The 23,554-nt window shown below is 30.9% G+C and overlaps 1 protein-coding gene across 1 annotated transcript; it reads right to left on the bottom strand.

Annotated features, from left to right (window-relative positions):
- Positions 1-123: 123 nt before the first annotated feature.
- Positions 124-18,937, bottom strand: LOC106051530 (probable ATP-dependent DNA helicase HFM1). Its single transcript, XM_056007222.1, has 35 exons — positions 18,623-18,937; positions 18,145-18,191; positions 17,854-17,922; positions 17,193-17,325; positions 16,543-16,694; positions 16,150-16,230; positions 15,864-16,010; positions 15,613-15,659; positions 14,757-14,910; positions 14,158-14,296; positions 13,722-13,823; positions 13,452-13,597; positions 12,937-12,984; positions 12,111-12,157; positions 11,806-11,939; positions 11,159-11,206; positions 10,038-10,121; positions 9,865-9,959; positions 9,331-9,437; positions 9,020-9,067; positions 8,367-8,464; positions 7,810-7,938; positions 7,567-7,652; positions 7,397-7,480; positions 6,661-6,818; positions 6,454-6,557; positions 5,460-5,542; positions 4,093-4,147; positions 3,360-3,613; positions 2,982-3,168; positions 2,542-2,685; positions 2,251-2,389; positions 1,195-1,666; positions 868-920; positions 124-470 (listed from the first exon to the last, which is right to left on the bottom strand). Exons 1-35 carry the CDS (start codon positions 18,837-18,839, stop codon positions 419-421), a joined length of 4,143 nt encoding a protein of 1,380 aa, XP_055863197.1. The 5' UTR covers positions 18,840-18,937; the 3' UTR covers positions 124-418.
- Between the last annotated feature and the right edge of the window lie 4,617 nt (positions 18,938-23,554).

Below are 23,554 nucleotides of genomic sequence, written 5' to 3'. Positions count from 1 at the left end.
AGTTGACTGAAATGGGTGCATAGATTGTACCTTTTTATAATAAAAAAAAAAAAAGTTGCAAGTGAAATATAAATTTATCATAATGTGCATTGAAATTTGACATAATGAAATTCGATACATATTTTAATAAGCAAATAATACACAAATCAATTTTATTTTTAAATTTATAAACATATATCAACTTAATACTTCTTAATATTTCTACTATTATTTCAGTTTCTAAAAATTAGCACCATCAGAAATGTAATTGAACCTTATTGTCACTTAATGTGAAAATACACCAAAATATCTTAAAGTTGATAAAATGGTTTACACATTCAGAAAAGATAAACAAGTTTAACAGATAAACAGTGCATGAATCATGTTTTTACAAAGCCAATACATCTCTTGATAAACTAAAAAGTATCATTCATGTTATTCAAAATATTCCATCAAATAGCCCACAAGTAGGGTGTTCTTCTAAAGGTAATCTGAAAAAACACAGAAAATAATGAGTGTGAGAGAACATGTTTAGGATTAATATTGTCAAAATATATTGCATAAAATTGTAATGATTGTTATCTTTGCTAGGAAAAACACAAATTAATATATACAACTCAAGTCTTTCCTGAACAAATGGGGGGGAAATTCCATTGGAGTTTGGATTTTTTTATATCTTCCAGAGCAAATCTAGTAAAGGTCTGGAGAAAAAAAAATATTCACTTACATTAAGGTTTTCTTTGCTAAATGTTCTATAAATGATTTAGTGATATTTTAGATGTTGGTTAATGTGATCTTAATGGAAAGGAACTCTTATAATTAAAATATGTGTCTCAAACTACAACCAAGAACCAGTTGACTTTGTTTTAATTTAAAGATAGCACTTACTGTGATTGAGGATTAAATATCTTGGTCCTGACTTGAGCAGAATCATGAAATTTCTGATGATTGAAAGATAGTTTGTTTTTACTAAACAAAGTAAGTAGCAGTGCTATAGATATTTTTTTTGGAGTCTGTGTGTGGGAGGGGGACACTATACAAAAGTAAGAAGTCTGTTTATAGTTTATCATTTCATTTTAATAATAAAGGATCATTTAGTCTACATCATGTAGCCCTATGGTTTTTAACAACTCAGTTAAATTTACACAATAAAAAAGTTTTGAAAGCTTGGCTAATAAATGTATTTGTAAAATTATTCAAGAAAATGAAAATAACCTTTTCTTGAAGAGATTGTAGGTTCATTTTATGCTGAGTTCCTAAGTGATCATAGTGATGATCAGAAGGTAGTGTAAATTTGTGATTAGAAAATTGTATTAGTTCTCTTTGAGCACCACATCCTGTAATCACAGACTTCTTTGGAGAACATATAACATAAGCTTCTGCTTGATTCTTTGTGTAATTATTAGGCTGAAACTCAATCACAGGAGACATTGGATGGGAAAGACTGTAATCTTGACTGTTTTTAAATGAAACATCTTTTCCACCACTGCACAACAGAGGATGTTCTGCCTTGGAGTTGAGGAAACTATCAATAGCATGTCTTTGTAAAAAGTTATTTCTTCTTTCTGATGGTATTTGCTGTAATGAAGTATCAGTGAAAACATTTTGTTCACAGATACAACTTTCTGCAATGTTTTCTTCCCTGTCTTGTGACGGTACATTCATCTGTCTGCAGAGTTCTTCATCACTGTAATTTTAACAAAAATCACTTTAGAATTATACAATACTTACTAAAATAAATTATAATAATGACTTTTATCTTTGAAAATATAACACTTGAATGATGGTTATCTACTGACTACCTATAGAAATCAGCTAAGCTTATTTCTAGAAGTGAGTGAAAAAATGTTGAACAATGACCAACATAACTGATTAAATTATCATGCAGCAGGATATCAGTATTTATATCTATATATATCAGATGCATTAAATGCTTGTTAAAAAATGCTTTACCTAAATTTATAAGCAGATATTTAAAAACAAATCATTATTTTTACTTAACTACTTGATTTCATTTTTTTGGGCTCATTTAGAGTTAATGGAAGTCACTTTAGAACAACTATATAACTATATTTCACAATTTTGTTTACTTCCATGTCACTCTAATCATTTTTATATTTGCAGCTAAATAACCTTCACTTCACTAGTTCTTCAAATTTTGATGACTTGAATGATTAAATAGAAAGCTCTTGGAGGCTGAAGCTAATTTATTTTTAATGATACTACCATTAGCTTTTAAGTTACATTTTCAAAAATTATTATATGATTTACCTAGAACTTTGCCTCATCCAAAAATCTTTATCAGTCGACTTCAGCTCTGAGAAATTTTCGTGTTGATATATTTCTTCACTGTCCACAAATTCCTGGTCATCTTCAATGCAATAATTGTCTAGAAGGTGTGGAGGTCGACCTGGAATAATTGGAATAATTATCTTTAAAAAAAAAAGGGAGAATTGTCAATACTTCTTTACTGATGTATTGGTATATAGGTTACCTAATTTGCTATCATTTTCAAATGACAAAACTGACACTTATTTTTGTAATGATCAAATGTAGAAATACCATTTTGATACAATTCTTGTCTACTGAGTTTAAAAGCATCAAGATCTGCCCAACCATTTTTAGTTATATCCAAATCTTGTGAAGATTTTGATGCAGAAATGATTTCTTCTTCCTGTAGATCTGCTTTATTAACATGCTTGTTGCCTAGATGATAAATCACACAAGTTCAGTATCAGCAAATAATACATTTAGGAAAAGTAAAATTTCAGAATGGAGCCCTAGACTTCACCTATCTCTGACAAATTATACATAATTAATGCTACTATAACACTGATTTTATTTTTAAAATTTTTATTGCTTTGTAAATTGTATAATTTGATTTATTAAAAAGGTTCTTTTACTTTGTACACAATGTTAACATATAAATCACATGTGATCTACAGCACTTGTTTTTAAGCAACCAATTAAAGTTGTTTATTTTATTTAACTAGAGTCCTTACCACCAGTTAAAGAATCAGCTGTTTGAAAGTCATCATGACTTAACAAATCAAAACAAACTTCATCAGCCTCTCTAGAAGCATTCTCATCCCAAACAGAACTCTGAAGTCTGACTGGCTCATGAACTTGATTAGCAGTGAATGTTTTGGATAATGTTGAAATACTTCTTAAAGGCCTAGTACAGGAGCTCTGTATCATATACACATATTTGTGTTATTAAGACAAGATAAGATAGTATTTACATTAAACAGAGGTAGGTAACTCATTCCTATTGGAAAAATAAAAGATCTGTTTAACACAATATTGACAAACTTTAATCTTTGTTTAGCTAACTTTTACAACATTTAATGAGTCATCATCACAAATAAATTTCTACTTACTGGCTCCTTTTTAGTGCTTCGCTTTTCAAGGTTTGCTATTGGTTTATCGTGTGATATTTTCTTATTGAAATATGCAGAACTTTCTACTTTAACCAGTTTCGCTGGTTTGTCCTCAACGAACTTTTGAGCTCTTTTTGTGTAAGTTGTCTTACAGCATTTGTGGCCACAAATAGATTTATCTAGACATTTGTGGCTGCATTGAGCAAACTTGGTCTTGTTATCAGATTCTCTGATTCCATTAGGATTTCCTCTGGCTAAAGCAACAAAAAAAGGGGAACATAATTTACTGAATGAAACACTTTATCCTATTTATTTATTTTAATTTATTATATACCAATTTGATCACATGTATGTAAGTATTTCTGCTGTGCATACAATTTTATTAGGTATAAGTTTCTGGGTGATAAATGAGTTTTACTCCTTTATATACATGTTATCTGGTTAAATGGTGCATTGCAGTTGGAATGCTTTCAACAAGCTTATATCAAAGATACAAAGTAGGTAGCAAGAAACTCATTGTTTTTATTTATTAATTTTTTATTTTGATTTTATAAAGCTTTTATCTGTTTTTGATTTTGAACTACATTTCAATGTTAGAGGTTGAAATGGCTTTTATATTATTATTAATTATTAAATTCTCATTTTAAAGAATTTGAACAGCGTTTGCTTTAAAAGGATATAATAATGAATTTGAACATCAAAAATAGTTGCCAGAATATTCTAAATAACTTACTTTTAAGCTTGGCACTATCAACTGCAGCTTTTAACTTAGAGGAAGGAGTTTCAACCTTTAAAAACAAAACGCAATTTTTTTTTTTTTTAATAGTAGGTTAACACTATTCCTTGTAACCAGTCAATATTTTAAAATTAAATTTTGAATATATCTCTAGGATTAAAATTGGTTTTGTTTCAACATTAATGTAAATGGGCAAAAGAACTATCATTTTTGATACTTAATATTTCTGATATTATTAGTTCATCCATTGTGGTTTGATGATGACCACTTTTGTCCTCCAGGGGGCTGAAGACTTTGCACTAGGGTTTTGTGCCTCCTCATGAGGCTGGTGAGACTTATGTGATCCCAGAATGTTTGGCTGCACACTAGGCAGGTTTTTCCAGCTGAAACTAGTGTCATTTGCCTTGCTTTTTGTTTTTTTTAAGCTTTTATTCTACCAGCACTGTTCTCTTTCTTGTCCTCTGCAATTGGTATACCAGTTTTCACAGTGCAATGCAATGATGCTCTGTAATGTGCTTCCATCTCCCATGTGGCAGGGTCAATTCTGTGGCTTTCATCTATGACAAATTGCTTGAGTAAAAAAAGCTATACTTAAGTTATAATGTGTGAAATCTGTATAGCTACAGATATAGAAATTTAAAAAAAAACTATTATAAGTACTAATTGTCATGCACTTCAATAGTTTTCCATATTTGGCATGAACTGAAACAAAGTGGCTCAGGAAGTTCTTAATCTCACAATACTAGGCTTTTTAGTAGTTCTTTTGGAGAAGACGCTTGTTGTGGATGTTAAGGGATGTACCACTAATTTCTCTTGTTTAAGTAAACACATTTAAATAGACAGACTCGATTTGTTGGTATATGCGTATTATCATTACAGCTCCAGTTAGCAGTATCATTATACAGGCCTTGGCTAGTGTAGAGCCACGTTCGGCTCATGTAGTTTGTTGTAGCCAGATGTTTATGGCTGTAATTAAGTGTGTGAGATGTATGTTATTTCTTCCTGTTATGTTGTAAAATTTACTTTTATAACATGATATTGTAACATAACTTAATGTATCATAACACTCATCATCCATCTATGCACATTATATATCATTAAATGTTTATTTGGTAAAAAGGTGTTGATGAGTCATTTTGAATGAACATTAATTTATTCATTTTGTGTTGCAGCTGTTCATAACTGCATCAACCTGTCAAGGAAGGGAACCCAGTTATTTATCTCATTAAAGTCATCACTTAGTTTAACCTGTAAAACCCACCTTTAAACAAATTATGAGGCTGTATGGAATCTTTTAGAATAAAAATGTTTTAACATGCACACTGCATCAGCATATGATGTTTAAAAACACCTGTAGAAAATACCTTTTTTATGGATGGATTTTTGGTGATATCAAACCAGTCTTCAGAATAAATGGGTTCATAGTCTGTATAAATATCAAGACCCACTGAAATAAATATTTAATAATTAAAATGAAAGGTTTACTATATCTTTGAAAAGACATAATTAATTATTTTATATTTAGTTAGTGTAAATATAAGGTATATTTAAATGAAAAGAAAATAATAATAATAATAATAATAATCTTTATTGTCCATAGGGAAATTTGTCTTACAATTTGTGCATTACACCAAACAAAAAACATTATAACTATAAGAAACCAAAGTGTACATTCACACCAGACTCACTCATAATTTACATGTGACAAAGTTTATACCAGATTGTTCTTACTTAATGATTTGATTGCCAGGGGAACAAAAGAGTGTTTGTGTCTGTTTGTCTTTGCCATCGGTGTCTTGTATCTCTTTTGTGATGGTAAAATCACAAAATCCTGACACAACGGGTGATTCTTTATTTCGAGGATCTTGTTAGCTTTTTTATAGATGTTTGTCTCAAACAACTGCCCAAATGGGGTTTGTTTTTTGCCAATGATTTTACCAGCAGCATTTAGGATTCTATTAAGTTTATTTTTATTTTTAATGCTCAGATTGCCATACCAGGCAGTGATATTGAAACTTAAAATATTGCAGATATGAGCGTGATAAAACATAGCCAAGGCTTTTCGCTAACATTAAACGAGGACAGTTTTCCTAGTAGCCGTAATCTTTGCTGCCCTTTTTTGCTGATATAATCAGTATGTGCAGTAAAATTTAGTTTATTGTCTAGGATAGTACCAGGGTATTTAAAGGTTTGCACAATTTCAATAGTCTCTCCAGCTACAGAAACAATATCATTTTCCTTCTTTTCCCTACGAAAATCGATTATCATTTCTTTGTTTTTTTTTACATGAAGCATGAATAGAATGCATAGCAAAAAAATAATATTTATACAATTTCTTTCATTTGTAGACCTACCTACCCCAGATCTGACTTATCAAAGTAATGTCCAGCTTTTTGCTTTTCTTACAGCGAGTAACTTCAAATGTTTGTGATATAGAACCACATCTCAAAATAGAACTGTCACTATGAAGAATGAAAACAATTCTATATAAATATAAGCCCTATTTTAAAAACCTGTGTAAATAAGTTTTAGTTGAATTTAAAAACATGAGCATTGTCAACTTACAAGATGCGCAACTTCAATACAAGTTTATCTTCAGCATCCCCAACAATCAGCAATGACTGATGAGTATTTTCTGAGCTAGGTTTCATTTCCAGTACAGAGAAATTCAGTAGGTCAACAATAAGTGTAATTATTGCTTTGTGTGGTTTGTAGGGCTTCATCTGATTAGAAAAACAAACAAATTTCATAGTTTTATTGGATCTAGATTATTAAACTTACTAATACTTTTAATGTTTTCAATACATCATTGTTTCAAATATTCAAAAGCATTTTACAATGTTTCTTTCCACACCACAGTAAAAAACAAAAAAGTGAGTTATGACTTAAGGCTAATGAAGAACTGTAATAGCACTAAGATAAGAGGATAAAGAAGTTTTAAGCTGCAAAAGAGGCTACATCCCTAACAGATTCGAGAGTTAGAAGCAGCAACCATATTGAATGGGTACAGTTTATATCAATATTTTCTGCAAACTTTTCAGGCTGGTAAATAATAATAATAAGCGGAGATACTAACAAAAATTATTTTATTGATATATCATCAATGACAAATCCAATGTAGGTTCATGGTGCTTTGAGAACATAACATATATAAAACTGATACAAAAGGAAAACAATTTTAAAAAAAAACTATATTGGAATTTTTTTTTTTCATTTTAATCTATCATTATTCCTAGATACCGTTGAACGACTAGTGAAGAGCTCACATATCAGAATTATAAAAAGGTAGATAATTATTTACCTGCTCTAAAGCCAACTGATATTTTGGTAAAGCTGAAACTGCTTCTAGAACTTGATTACCAAACGGAGGATGTCTGTTGACAATCTGTGTATTATAATTTTCTTTTTATATTTAACGAAGGTTAATATCATTTGCTTTTTAATTTTCTTAGATTTTAATATATTTTTTACCAATTCAATATCTCTTGCATTGGTTTGTTCAATTTTCTGGAATGATGTTAATCCTGCATTGGCTAATGCCAATGACATAGTTGGACCTGTCAGAATTTTTAATAAAAAATTATTTCATTACAAAATAACCACTTGGTTACATTACATTGATAATGCTTCATTGGACATTATCTGGAATTAATATATTATGCTAAACATTTTTTGAAAGTTTGTTAAAATAAATTTTTAAATTGTTATTCCTACCAATGCCATCCAATTGACGTGCCACATATTTTGAATCAAACCAAAGCTTTGACTTGAATGCTTTATAGAGTAAAGCAGAATAGAGAAGCACTGAATAACGCTTGGACTGAAGTAAAAATTCCATCAAACCTGAAAGTTAAAATGACTAAAGTGAACAATCTTGTCAAAACTGGTATTTATTGTGGAGCATAAGGTCAGACATTATTCATGTTCCCAGCTAGCTAGAAACTACAGATAAACCAAATATGGACAGAGGTGTTTGAAGCTTTAGACACAAAAAGGAAGTAATTTTATTTTTTTATCAAGTTATGATTAATTAATTCCTTAAATCAAACAGCTTTCAGGCTGACCTCCTTTTGTATTTTAAACAAAGATGACAAGCTAATTACACTCAGTGAATGAGTAGGTTAGGTTGTTTTTTTTTCTCCTTTCTTTGGTCTTTTCAAAGCTTAAGCTAATACATTCACAATTCTATGATAAGAGAAATGTTTCTAAGCAAATTTTTCATGAATGTATTTCTTTCAATAAACGTTTCTATGTTAAATAATAAAACTTACATTTCAGCAGCCTTTGTCCAACTCTAAAAATTTTTCCAGTGTCTTGTGATAAGGAAAAGTCTGACACAATTAAACAGCTGAGCTGAGCTTGAATTAAACTGATAAATAGTAGCATTTACTGTTATTTTTAGTAGTGTCTGTTTTGGACTAGGTTTTTAGATATTAAAAGTAAATTTTTAAAGTGTTAAAGTTTACAAAATTAACTAATTAAATACTACCATTTCGTAGTTGGTTTAATTTAAGTCAGAAAAAAGCAATAAGATCTACATCCTGCAAGGCAGCTAAATTAAACTTGCATAGTAGTTTTTACATCAGTTTATGTATATGTCACAACATCACTACAAAGGCGGAAATGGGTTCCTAGACCAAGATTTATACATGTAAAGGTATGGGGTTAGATCAATCATGTAAAGAAAACAAGTCATAATGATGGGACTTTATAGACTCGAGGATTGGCAAAAGAATGAAATTACGACAAAAGACCAAGACTATTAGGCAACATATACAGAGAATGAATAAAGATAGTTGATCAAGCCTATTGTCAAACAAGAAAGCCTGATTAAAAACAAACAGGGGAGAACATTATTTCTACTTAATAGGCTAAAGAGAATAAACAGAAGAAAAAAATGTGATATATTAGATAGAATAATTACCAATTGACTTTCATGGGCCCAGTCTTTATCTTTCCAGTCATCGGGTATCTAAATTGAACAAACAACAAAAATATACATTTAATGATATGTGTGGATGTCTTTTTGCACTGACTAGCAAATCTTTAATCCACAACAGAGTTATAGGAATTTGTCAAATTAAATGACAGGAATACTAGTTGATCATCTCAAATGTACCTTATTATTTCACCTTCAAAGGATGTCAAAGAGGAGAGTGACAAAGCTTTAAAAAAGATCCATAGGTAAATTTTTTACATTGCTTCAAACATTTTTTTAAAATGAAGTGTAATTACCTTATGGTTTCTTTATTTTTGTCTTTGTTTAGTGTGTTCAGAATTTTCTTCTCATTGGTTCTCAACTGTATATCTTCAAATTCAGAGCACTGGGCAAGTCTAGTTAACTGTAAAATAGGAGGGTGATAAACAACAGTGTTCATACAATTATATTGGCAATGTAAACATTTAACTCATTTGTGATGTGATCTCTTTCATTAACACATTCAGCAGCATTAGTAGATTGACAAATGAAGGAGGGTGTAGGGAGGGGAGGTACATTAAAAACAAAATATGCAACAGTTTTTCTTTAAGTTTACTTTTATAAAAGTTCTAAATTAAATTGTTGCTCTTAAATAAGGTTTATATAAAACAAGAGTTTCTTAATGTAATTGTAGCCATTTTGACTGAAAAAGTAAAAAGACTTTCTTGAACCATAAATGTGCTCTTTACTTATAGAGCTATAAAGTTTTCATCAAATGTAAAATACATTGGATAAATTGATTAGATACATAACAAGGCGCAAATGTAAATAATGAAAAAGATAAAACTAACCATATCAGCTATACTTTCACAATGCTCAGCTATTTCATGAAACTGTTTAATGGTGTTGAAGGCAACACAGTACCTGGCCATCAATTTTCCTGTATCTATAAATTTTAAAAAAATTTAAAGGCTTTACTTATATGGCCTAATTTGAACTTTTTTTTTTTGCAATTAACGTTTACCTGTAGAAAATATAGCATCTGACTCTTCATTAACAGAGACAAGATTAGAACTTCTTAATTGATTCAAGCTTTGAAGACACATATCTATTAATGAAAGAGAGAATAATTAATAATAATATAGCAAGAGCAAGTTCAAATCATAAAGAAAAGAAAATATCATTTAATGTTAAAAGATATCTAAGCTACAATTTATCTTCATTATTTTAAATATTCAGCTAGAGAAGTCATGCATACCTTCATGTATTTACAACTGAATATCATTAATTTCAAACAAGGAGTTATATCCATTAAACTTATGCATCAACATAATCAAAAAGTTTCAAAAGGAGCCATACCAAGTTTGTTTTACTATAGCCAAAGTAAATTCATCAAAGATATGCAACTTAAAAAATCCGACCATATTTAACAACGGAGTCAACAAAAATGCTAGCTGTGCGCATTCATACTCTCCCGCCTTGACTACTGCAATGCTGTGCTAGCAGGTATACCCGATGACAAAATAGGCAAGCTGCAACATATTCAGAACAATGCAGCATGAATAGTCCTTAGAAAAACAAGACGAGATTCTGCTACTATGCTCTTGCGCACGCTACATTGTCTTCAAGTGAAAGCGAGAATCGATTACAAGGTCGGTACACTTTGTCATCAGTGTATATATAACAATGAGATGCCCTTGTACCTTAGCGAACTGATTATTCCATATGTCCCCCAGAGAGCCCTACGCTCAATGGACGCAACGCTTTTAGTGGTGCCACATTTCTCCCTCAAAAGCTACTGTCTGTGGGCTTTTTCAGTGCACGGACCAAAGGTTTGAAACTCACTCCCCATTGATCTCAGACAGACAACATGCTACACCACTTTTAAGAAGAACATTAAGACATATCGTTTAAAACTTTTTAAGATTAATTGTCATTTTAGCTGTCGTGTTTGTGTTTGTAATGTTATTACAGCGCCTTGAGCCTACATTTTGTTTGTTAACAGCGCTTTATAAATACAATTATTATTATTAATTATTATTATATGACTCTTTAATGGAGATAAATGGAGAAGTATGGACATACTATTATACACTATAGGTCTCAAGATTTAATAAACTAAGATATCTCTCATAATAAATTTACCTGTAAGTTTCTTTTCAACATCTTCTTTTTTTAAATCAGATGGCAATCCTGATTTCAAAGGAAACTAACAGTTAATAGAATAAACAAAAAAAATAATGTAGCTTGTCTAATATTTCATTTATGAATGTGCATATACTTGGTTCTTGTTATTTTTTAAAATATTAGCAGTTTACAAAGAATCAAATGAAATATGCTTGCCACATGAGTTATTGTCATAGTTATTGACTAGTTAATGTTGTTGCATTTAGACTACATACAGACAGTAGAAACATAAACTAATACATAAATATATATACATAAATATAGCTTCCTTTTTTCTAAGACTATCATAGACTATTTCCTTATGACTTTCCATTTTCCAAAAAAGGTGAGACTATTTTAAATACTTATTCTAGTCCCAGCTGAGAACCTGGCCTAAGATAATGGAAATACAGAAGTAGACCACTGTGGGGCCAGATGATACCTCATAAACTATTGCCAGGATTACTTTATAAGCCAATAATCCTCAAAGACATACTTAAGTGTCCATTTACTACTCAGATATTACAACAAAACTCAAATAAACACAAAATTATATAATAAAAAATAATATAAAAATGTACCGAATTAAAAATAAAAAACTGTAGATAAAAACTTAAGTAGCTTACCATAATATTTAGGGTTTTTTAATGCTCTGACATAAAGAAATGTGTGTTTTAACCACTCCATTACAAGACTATAGTTACTAATAGTCTGTAGAACTATTTCTGCATTCAGATGTTCTATGAGGTGTTTATGTAAGCTATGATAGATAAATATAACTCTCAAATGGGTCTAAGAGTACAGTCTCAATAAAACAAAATGAAATCTTTGTAAACATATAACAATTTTGAAAAAAAAAAAGAATAATCAAGCTCAACTATAAAAAAATTTACCATATCATTACAACTACACTAATTCTCAGTTAACAAACCTGCTTTCAATCAACTGTCTGCCATTCACAAGTGATTCATATCTGGACTGAGAATGAAATTTTAAAATGTTTTGTTTTTTTCTCAAGTGTTGCTTACCAACAAAAACTTTATAAAGAATAGTTGATTTATTGTTTAAAAGATAAATTCAGCAAAAATATACTGAATGTCTGAATGTTTTCTTTTTTAATAAATTTAAAAAGTTAATTTAAAAATTAAGTGAACACTTATTCTTAATGTATTTTTAATAGGAATCATAACTAAGCAACAATTTTTTTCATTCAGATTTTTCACAGCAAAAGCTACAAAAACACATGACATTAGAAAAGAAAATTAACTCAGTATCAAAGTTGAACAACTTTCAGAATAATTTTATGTTCAATAATCATTTTGGTTAGAAATTTAGTATATTATGTGTTTGAATTTTTAAACAACAGTAAAATATATATTTAGAAGAATAAAAAAAAAATTAAAGCACCTCTTTAAGACCTTGTGATCTATATGGCACATGATGTTACTTTTTATTTTTATAACTGACAGTTAGTGAGTGTATCATGTGGCAAGTACAATGGCCATCTACCTTTACTTTCATCAATTAATGTCAGGTACCCTTCAAATTGGGTGAACTGAGGGGGCATCCTAAAAATCCAAAGTTCGAAATCCCAGTTGTCACCAAGATTTGAACCTCACTCACTCAGCCACCAAACTCTGTTTAGAATGTTTTCATATATGATGTTCTTATTCTCTGAAAATTGTGGACGCTTTTATAAGGGAATATTTTTAGTAGGTATTCCTAGGACATCTAATTTCATTGTAAAATGATTTTACCTTATATTTGGACTTTGTCATAATCACTGCTACAGCAAATGTGTCAAACTGAAATATTTCAAATAAAAATATTTTTTGTCCCTTTTATCTCATTTCTTTTATAGAATAAAAGTAACAACAGAGTTGGAAAGAAAGACAAGGCAATGGAGATAAAATAATGAAGCTACAAATCATCATTTACTAAGTTTGCAAATAAATCCAATGAGGAATAATATTCAACTAATAACTAAATTTAGATATTATGGCTATATCTCAAGATTATTAAACCTTTTTTCAAACTTTTTTTAAACCTTGTAAAAAGCAAGCAAAAGAAATGAGAAGACACTATTAAAAAATCTTGTTACACTGCTTAACAGAATACAGAGAGGAATAGAGGCAGCTGGTAAACAGAATGTTTGTGGTGGACAAATAATTCAAAATTTTTAAGAAAAAATTTCAACAATTTATTCTTTAATTTATACTTTAGTACAAATAATTAACACAATTTTTTAATGTAAATAATTTAGAAGGGTTACCTGAGGTCTACCAGCTCTTCCAATCATTTGTAGAATGTGCATATCTGAGTACTCCTGTATTGCTCCCATATTATAGTAGTGTGTAGACTTAATAATAACAAGGTGGGCTGGTAAGTTCACACCCATAGCCAAGGTACTTGTACAGACTGATACAATTCAAATATATTTCTGATCAGAGTGAACAATTAGTAAAATTTAACTAAACATTTCATTTGTACCTTATTATAAAATGTGATCTTTTAAAAAAATATTTCAAAACAATATCTGTACCCAATACAGGTAACTGAGAAGATCTGAAAAGTTCCTCTACAATGTGTCGATCCTGTGAGTGTAAGCCTGCATGATGTATACCAATACCCAGCTGCAAAAATTCTGTAAATAATTTATAAATAACTATAAGATTTATTTATGCTATTGAGTTCTTAATAACTTTTCTAAAAGAAAAAGAACTTGACAAAATAAAAACAACTACAAAACATTTATAAAAAATAGTAAAAACATGTCTAAAAAAATCCTTAAATATTTTATTATCCTTTGGGATGTTAAATTAAAAATTACAGATTGTAATTATAATGGAATTATTGCCCTAAATATAAGTGAGTTTTTTTTTTATGATCAATGGAGACATAATTGCAGAGGATAATTTACTTTTTCTAAAGTAAAAATGATAAAACCTATTCTGAAAAAGCATTAAGAAAAAAATTACCTGCTACTTTGTAGTCATGAATAGAAGATATTGCTTTTTGAAGGTGGACAGAGTCAATCAAAACAAAATGTCTATGTCCTTTGAAATCTCTAGCCAAGACTTCAGCAGATTGTATTACACTTTTACGAGAGGAGCAAAACTAGACATAAAAAAATCATGCATAGTTATAATAAGTAACTGCAGATTGCTTAAAGCAGTGTTTCCCTAACATTTTCCTTAATGGAACACTTTACACATTCTGAGTACTTAGTGGAACACTTTTATTTTTTAGAGAAATTTATTCAGGTGGTGGCCTACTTCTTAATTATTCCAGTAGTTCATGGAACATATTTTCAGGTCTTGTGGAACACTTAGGTTCCACAGAAAACAGTTGAGGAAACACTGATTTAAAGAATTGAGAGAAAATTCCATCCTAAGAACTAAAAAAAAAATCAAAGTCAACTAAAAGAGTGTAGTGTATTACTGATATACTTTAGGGAAACAGCTAAAATTGAGAACTAGGTTTAAATTGTTAGATTACACATTATGTGAAGAGAGACCTACAGCATTAATTAATAATTTGTTGAAAATGATATAGATCTTATATTTGTAAAACATACCACAAGTGTTGGTTTTGAATGTGAATATTCATCTATGATGGATTTCAATCGATAAGAAAGTCTCATGTCAAATCGAAAATCTGAAGTGCCTTCAGTAAAAGGGTAACCAATGACTATTCTTTCCAGTTTTACTGAACGGTGACAATCAGCCAGACTGTCAAGAAATAATTAATAATATTTTTTCAGTTAAAAAACAAAACAATGAGTGATTTAGTCATTTGAATCATACCTTAGAATTTCTTTGATAGTAAAATGCCTTTTTAATTGCAATGATAATTTGATATACCTAAATCAGTGGTTGGGTTTCAAGTGAAAAGCTTCTAAAATAATCTCTTCTTAAGCCTGAGAGACTTTTCATAGAGTGCTCACTTCAGTTCAACAAGTCATCTCCTGTAATTAATTTTTATTTCAGGTTGAAAACTAGCCAATCTTAAACATGGGGCTAGCAAAAAATCCAGGCTAGAAATCTAGTTGACATCTTTGTACCGAAGACCAGTTCTTGAGTTGGTTTTTGTGGTATTTAAGCCAAGAAGTTTCTCTAGCTTCTGAATGATTCATCAATTGTCATCATAACAAATGTCACATTTGTGCCATCAATTTCATTTTTTTTTTGGTTGAAGAGCATCATGAAAAGTATCATCTATACTTCAAAATAAACTGAACCACTTGGCTACTGTATACACATAATGAAGCTTAGTTTTTTTTTATTTCACTGAAAACACTTTTTTATTTCCCTTGCTTGATGAGAAGGATGGAGGATGCTTTAAAACCACCTCCAGCAACAGCAAGAAGTTAACAAGATGAACTTTTGAAAAAATACTTATTGATCAAATAACAAGAAAAACGTTTGACTAACCTGAAAGCTAATGCAGGTTTACAGGGCTGGCTTAACCATGCAGCAATCTGAAATGGTATCACATCTTTCACTAAACAAGTAGAAATTCAAATAATAAATTTTCATACATTATTTTTAATGTAGTTTTTTTTTTCTACTTAAAAAAATAATAATAAAATCCCTAAATTTATAGACAGATTAAAAGAAAAGAAACTAAGGTAAACCAATGTTCAATTTCTTCCATTACTTCTATCACAAAACATCTTATTTACATCATTATAGTTAGGCATAGTTGCTGAAACTGCAATAAAACGAATTGATTGTTCTCCATTTTTAGAGCTGGGGGTCTGTAAAGTTTTCATGCGACTAACAACAGCTTCCACAGTGGCACCTCTTTGTCGATCGTTCATTGTGTGAACCTAATAAAAATGTCACAAATTCAGGACAGTCACTCCAGAATTAACTTTCAATCATATGATTTTGGATATCTGTGTTCTAAAGTGAATGATATACTATCAATTGTGATTATCTGGTAATGCTTATTTTAATATTACTTGCCTCATCAATCAAGAATAGTTTAATCTGTCTAAAAAGTTGTCTATTATCTTTCCACCTTCTGGACATGCTGTCCCATTTTTCCTGTATATTCAATATGCATCAAATTATTCTTTTAAGAAATGAATATGTATGATGTGAATATTGCCATAGAATTTAACTGAATACTTGTGTATGTAAACTTGCAGGTTTGTTTTTTTCAAAGATTATTTGCATTATAGGCTATTTAAATGGTGAAAACAAATCATGTGTTTAGGTTGAAAAAAATATTGTAATTTTATATAATGCTAGTATTTTATTTTATATTTATGTTGTTTTTTCTTTTATGTAAAGAATTGTTGTCCCATTCTCCTAATATTACTAAATTGTGCAAAATATGTTGACTTAACACTTTACAGGAGTTGTGAAGATCAAAGTAGCATTAAACAGCTCTGTCAGATCATCAATTTCTGTGTCTCCAGTAACTTCCAAACAAATCATTCCATGTTGAGAAAATTTCTCCTTCCAATCCATAAATCTTTCTGAACATAAGGCTTTCATAGGTGCCACTTAGGAGCAAAGATATGAAAAATAATTGATTACATGATAGGTTTCTTTAATTTTTGTCTCTGAAAAAAAAAATATATATAGTTTTCTTTAATTTTTGTCTCTGAAAAATATGTATTTTATGAAAAAAGCCCTTACAGTTTCAGGGAAGTGTCGAGAAACATAAGATAGAAATGAATTGTAATTGAATGTTCTGAAGCCCATAAATATCTTTTATCTTGACGAAAAAAAAATGTAACTGGAATATAAAAAAAATACTTTAGGTATTACACTTTTAAACAAATTTTAGAACAAAGCTTGGTTTAGCAGGTACCAGCACTGTGACTTACATTTAAAGCAAATAAATTTTTTAATGGACTATAGATCAGTAGTCTACAATAAACCTTGGTTTAACAGGAACTGGACTTAAATTGAATCTATAAGTAATTAACTCTTATTGTATTAACTATTAATTAAAAACTAGATTTGTTTACAAGTAAAAAAAAAAAGCCATTAATTACTATAAATAATTTTTCCACTTGATACTGAGTCATCTGTCTTCATTAGCAAGCGTATTAAAGCCAGTTCAAATACTACAGTTTTACCAGATCCTGTTGGAGCTGAAACAACTATTGAATTGTCTGTATACAAAACCTAGAAAACAGAAAATGTATTACTATCATCACAGATGTACTCTCTACAAATGTATTTCTAAAGTTAGTATGTAGGCCTACTCAATACATTTTAAATAATTAAGTGTAGTTTACCTTCAATTAATAGTACTATACTACTAATGGTAGCTTAATAGGTCTTTTTTTTTCCAGTAAAAGAAAAAATATTTATTGTAAATTTCAATGTTTTTATACACTTAAATACAAGTTGAAAGAAAAGAAATTTAGTTAGTGCATAAATAACATGTTTGTTATTTTAAAAAGATACATCAAAAGCTTTTTTTTTGCATTATAGACGCTCTGTCTTTATCAGTGTTTATTTCATCACAGATCCTTTTTATGTTTTTCTGAGAATGTTGGTGAAAAAAAAAAAGAATTTACAATTAAATGATGTGAAATTGAAATACCAGTGTGATAGTCTCATTTTTTATGAATATAAAATGCATAAACACTGAATAATCATTTGTATGATAAAAAAAAATGTGTTCCCAAAATTTTAAAATGCACTTGCCTCATCATAAACTTTAGACTGTAGGAGATTGAAATAGGGGAAGGTAAAAATCTGTTGAAACTTTCTAGGTTAATATGTTAAGAATGTCTGGTAGTAAAACAGAAACAACAATAAACTTAAGACACAAAATTAAAAAATTACTTTAAGGTACAATCTTACAAAGTTATAGATATGTAGGCCCTAGTTAGATCTAGAGTCTAGATTTAGATCTATAATATAAGATAACTGAAAGCTACAAAGTTTTTAAACAGCAATACAGAATATACTGTCAAATTTTAAATCAAGGATATGAATTTCTTCAACAGAACGCAGCTTGATACCTCCAACAGTTGGATGAGCTGTAAAAAAAATATAGTATAGTGACTGTATAGTATTAATAAGTATTAGACTGTATTACAGATCATCTACTAGTCTATAGTCTAAACAAACTAATATAACATCTCTACATCTAATTATAAATAGATCTATATAATTGTCTATATATTATATATTTAAAGGCTGTTTTAGTTTTTAGGCTATTTCTCAGATTTTCTCCCATTAAATTTCACATTAAAAAAAAGGTCTAAATTTAGTCCTAGACATTCTAGATCTAAACCGATCTAGGACTAGGATTCTAGGCCTAATAATGTCTACCCCTAACTAATCAGGCTAATCATCATAATATCATCATATATTATGATATATGTCACTAATGACTAATGAATTGTAATTTTGCTCTACTATAAAGTATATATGAGTCTACTATCTAGATCTGGATAGAGACTCTAACCTGAAATTTGAGAAGCCCCTCTGGCACCTGTGCCATTCTCATGATTCTGTGTTTGAAGAATCTGTGATAAGCCTGAGCCTGAGGCCATGTCCATGTTAAATGAAGATTTTGAAAAATGTGTCTTTTTATGGGGCGAATCACTTTTCTTCAGACTATTTGGCGCTACTGGAATTTGAAAGGCTTTTCCAACGTAATCACTCGACCTTTGGTGTGACATAATTTGCAGATCTTCTTCTTATAATTCTATAGAGTCTAGTTCTAGATTATATAGTAATAGATCTACATCACTATTCAAGAAATAGAGATATTAGATCTAGATCTAGAATCTATAGACACTATAGTAGACTATAGATCTAAACCCAAGATAGACTAATCTAGTAGGCCTAATAGATCACCAAGCAGACGATTTGTAGGCCTATGTAATATTAATGAACACAGACCTATATAGAATATAAACTAGATTAGAATTAAGATGTGGCCTAGGTCTACATTTTAGATATAGCCTTTACAGGCCTATGTCTATTTTCTTTTCACTCTTTTTTAGGGTCGTGTCCGCCGGCCGGCAGGCATTAGGCCTATAGCCTGCTTTGTCAAAACGTCCGTCTTTTTCACTGCTGTTTACTGCAATGGCCTGTAATCTTATCTTATGTTATATAATACAGACGTTACTTCAAAAAAGAAGATGATTAGGCCTACGTTACGTCCTACGCGTCATGCATTCAGTCATGGATATTAACCAATGAATTAAATAGTTTATATCTTCTGGTTTAATTACAAACACTCCCTTAACCTAGAAAGAAAGATATAGATGTCTAAAGCTTCAACGCGTGAGTGAGAGTGGCGTGATAAATTCTCGAGGAAATTACAAAGCTAGTAGCTTACCTCGCTAGAAGCGGTCTTCTCACCATCTTTACCATCACTCACATTGTTAATATTAGCCATAGTCATTCTACGAATGAAAAAGGCCAACTAGTGATCCTAATACATCAACTAATCAACGTTACCAGCTCACTTTTTTTTTTCATGTTTGTGTTTCATAATTAGAATTTGTATTCAATATATATCGGCTAACGTTCGTGCTGGTAATAAAATAAAATAAAAGATGTGAATTATCAGATCAAATGAAAACTTCTGAAAAACTGTGCGAAGAAGGCTATGAGGACGAATGCATCGCATTTATGACACATGATCAATCTGCATACCAAAAAAGCTTTGAATATTTTGAAATAGCACTATTCAAGGAGTTCCAGTGCTTGTAAAATGTTTTACATGTTTTGGATGTCCCTTCAGAGTTGAAGATAATTTACTTCCTATTGCAAACCTCCCGCAGGACGACGGGTGATGGGAGCGGTCAGGCTTTGAACCCGGGACCATCCATAAATTCAAACGACATTCCAGCGCGCAAACCGCACGACCAGGCAGCCATCCTTTCAATGCTTTCAATTGATGTTTCCAAATACATTAAAAGACGGTTCATTCGATTATTTATTGTCTTACAAAGAGCTATTGATATCAACAATGCTCAATTGTTTGACCAGTATTGCAATTTGATATCTTTTGCAAGACAGTACTATAACAAGTTTATTTTTAATAAACTTCTTCACAAACAGAGGTGTGTGTATGCAAGACGCAAGACTGTTCTAATGAAACGTGTTACTCGGAGCTCTTAATATTTGTGAATATTTTTTTTATTCCCGGGCCAACGTTAGAGTGTTTTAGCTGTTTAAGTTAAATGCACAGTGGACAAAAGATAAATAAACAATGTCTTGACATTGTGAGAGGGATTCTTCTCATAGGTAGGCTACATTGAAGAGAATGGAGTGCGAATAATGGACTACTGTACAAATGTTACATTAAATAATAAATTATAAGCTTAATATTACATTAAGGAACACAAAACTACATAAGCGACTCCAATACTAGACACTGGATACATCATACCATGGGTGTAGCCAGGATTATTTTCGGGAGGGGGTGGGTCTCGCGCACAAAAAAAGTGTTTGTGTGTGTACATTATAAATCTTTATTACATTCTGACCCTTAATTCTTTCGGAAGACGTTTATTGACCCTAGAATAGGTTCTTCCTGGAGTTAGTGGGAAAATTGTAGACTCCCCGCCATTGCCAGCAATGAGCAGTGAGTTCCCCCAACGCGGGGAGGATCCCCGTCGCCAAGCACTATTTCCGGTATTGAAAGCCAACAAAATGCATATTCTGAGGTATCTACAGTGCATTATCCTGCTATTAAAATTTTTAGTTCAAAAACCTAATCTGCTATTCTTACTTACATAGGACTTAGATATCCTCCCACATCGTTCGGCGCATTGGGCGGCAAGCTGCTTCTACAAAAATCTCTCACTGGCAATGTCTGAAGCCTCTTCCCACCTGCCCTGAGGACATCTAGAAATTGATAATCTCTCTTGGCTACGCTCTTGGAATTCGGTGAATGTAGTTTGCTTTAGATTTTATATCGAAAAGGGAAGTTTTATCGTCAAAATATTTTTTTTTCGGAGGTGGGGGTTAAACTAAAAAATCTGTGAATTTTTTTTATTTTTTTTTAAATTCAAAACCTCTTTAGCTACGCTCATAGAATTTGGTGACTGTGTTTTGCTTTAGAATAAAATTGAAGAGAGAGGTTTTCAAACTGAAAACTCTCTGTATGGGGGTATTTAAACTCAAAACCATCAGGAGGAGTTTAAAACTTTTAAAAAAAGCCATCTGTTTTGGCTACGCTCATAGAATTTTGAGTGTGTAATTTGCTTTTTTTTTATATTGAAGAGGTATTTTTTAGCTTTAAACCCCGCTGAATGGGGGGTTGAAACTCAAACCCCTTTGGCTACGTTCATAGATTTTTTAGTGTGTAATTTGCTTTTTTTTTATATTGAAAAGGTATTTTTTAGCTTCAAGCCCCGCTGAAAGGGGTTTAAACTCAAAACCCCTTTGGCTACCCTCATAGAATTTTGAGTGTGTAATTTGCTTTTTTTATATTGAAGAGGTGGTTTTTAGCTTAAACCCCGCTAGAGGGGGATTTTAAACACAAAACCCTTCTTGGCTATGCTCATAGAATCTGGTGATTGATGTATGGATGGTCTTATATTGAAGATGGAGTTTTATCGAGAATTTCGGAGGGGGGTTTTAAAATCAAAATCTTCCTTAGCTATGCTCTTGGAATTAGGGAATAGTCGTTTGCATTCTTTTTTTTTTTTTTTTGGTTTTGTTTTATAGAAGAGGGGGATTCGACTGCGCTGGGGTAAGTGATGGTTTAGTATTAAAATCTCACCTACAATAAAGAGAATCAAATAAAAAAAAATCAGTCACTAAATTCCGATCCCCCCCTCGCAGGGGGGATTTCATTTCGGGGGGGGGGGGAGTATGAACCTCCTTCCTCCACCCCCTGGCTACGCCCATGCATCATACTCTTTAATTTATCCATGGGTTGCACACAACAATATAGACTTTCTTACCAAGGGGAATAATTCTAAATTCTAACAACAAACACAATTTCTTTTTTTTTCTTTCTTCCATTCGTTCCTCTCTCTCTCTCTCTCTCTCTCTCTCTCTCTCTCTCTCTCGTTGTTCTTTGTAGGCAAAGCAAAACTGAGTATAGTTTAAAATCAATACGAAAACAAATTTGTAAATGATAGTACCTCTGACTACTCTGAGATTCAATAAAATGAAACAATCAAAACAATACATTTGATTTAAACATAACGAAATAGTGTAGGCTACGACTATCACTTACATAAAGTAAAATGATGTTAGACTTACTAAATATACTTAAGCAATTGGTAAGTGGAGTATTCTGAAGAGAAATATTCTCATTGTAGAACGTCTTCTGACAGTTTGTGTTTATTTAGAAAAAAGATCAAAATTTGAACAAAATGAAAACAAAAACCGGTATCTGAAAAACGTAAGCAAAATTAACACTGATACCTAACTGTGTTTCTGATATTATAGGCCTAAAATGAAAACAAAAATAATCTAATAGCATGACATAGTAGTAAAATTCATGCTATCTAAATTCGTTTTAAACAAGATTACAAAGAGAGTTTGTGTTACACAAACTCAGAGGCGGCCCCCGTCGAAGTCGGATCCCTGTCGGATCTGCATATTCGCAAATAATATTCAAGAGGTGATTTAATTTTGATGTAAAATGTTTTACACGTTTCGGATGTTCCTTCAGAGTTGAAGATAATTACTTCCTAGTCCAAACCTCCCGCAGGACGACGGGGGATGGGAGCGGGCAGGGTTTGAACCCTGGGCCATCCATAAATCTGAACGACAGTCCAGCGCGCAAACCGCACGACCAGGCAGCCATCCGATGGTCAAAAGTAATAATGTTTCAAAGATTCATTTGCCGTAAATTTAAATTTAATAAAAAAAAATAGTAGATTAGTTTTAGTATATTAAAACATTACAATATTGATCAAAACGTTTGGAAATGAAAATCTACACTTTTTTTTTACACTTTAAGTTTAGAAATTGAAATTCTATATCTTAATCTAGTCTATTTTAGTCTAAACTAGATCTAGAAATTCTAGATCTAGACTCTAAAATAATTTTAATTAGAATATAAATCCAGATCTAGATATACTGTAATAAAAATCTAGATCTAGTTTAAAAAATCTAGATTAGATATAAATCAAGATATCATTCCTTTTTTAAACGCGAGTCACATAACGAGGCTTAATAAACATTACTATACCGAGTTCTTTTTTCATTTCATTTGAAGAATTAATTCCATATAACGTCAGAGGGAAAAAAAAAACACTACGTCACACGGCCTAGCTAGACTAAAAATCGCCTTCATCTATAAGAGCCATTTATCGAGTGTTCATAGACTTTGGTGCACCGAGTGCGTTCTTTAAGCATTTCATTTAAAGAATTCATTCCATATGACGTCAAAGGAAAAAAAACACTACGTCACACGGCC

This window comes from Biomphalaria glabrata, chromosome 12 (genome assembly GCF_947242115.1).
Source record: "Biomphalaria glabrata chromosome 12, xgBioGlab47.1, whole genome shotgun sequence".
NCBI lineage: Eukaryota > Metazoa > Mollusca > Gastropoda > Planorbidae > Biomphalaria > Biomphalaria glabrata.
The sequence above is the reverse complement of the archived record's forward strand: the minus strand, read 5'-3'. Positions and strand labels throughout refer to the sequence as shown.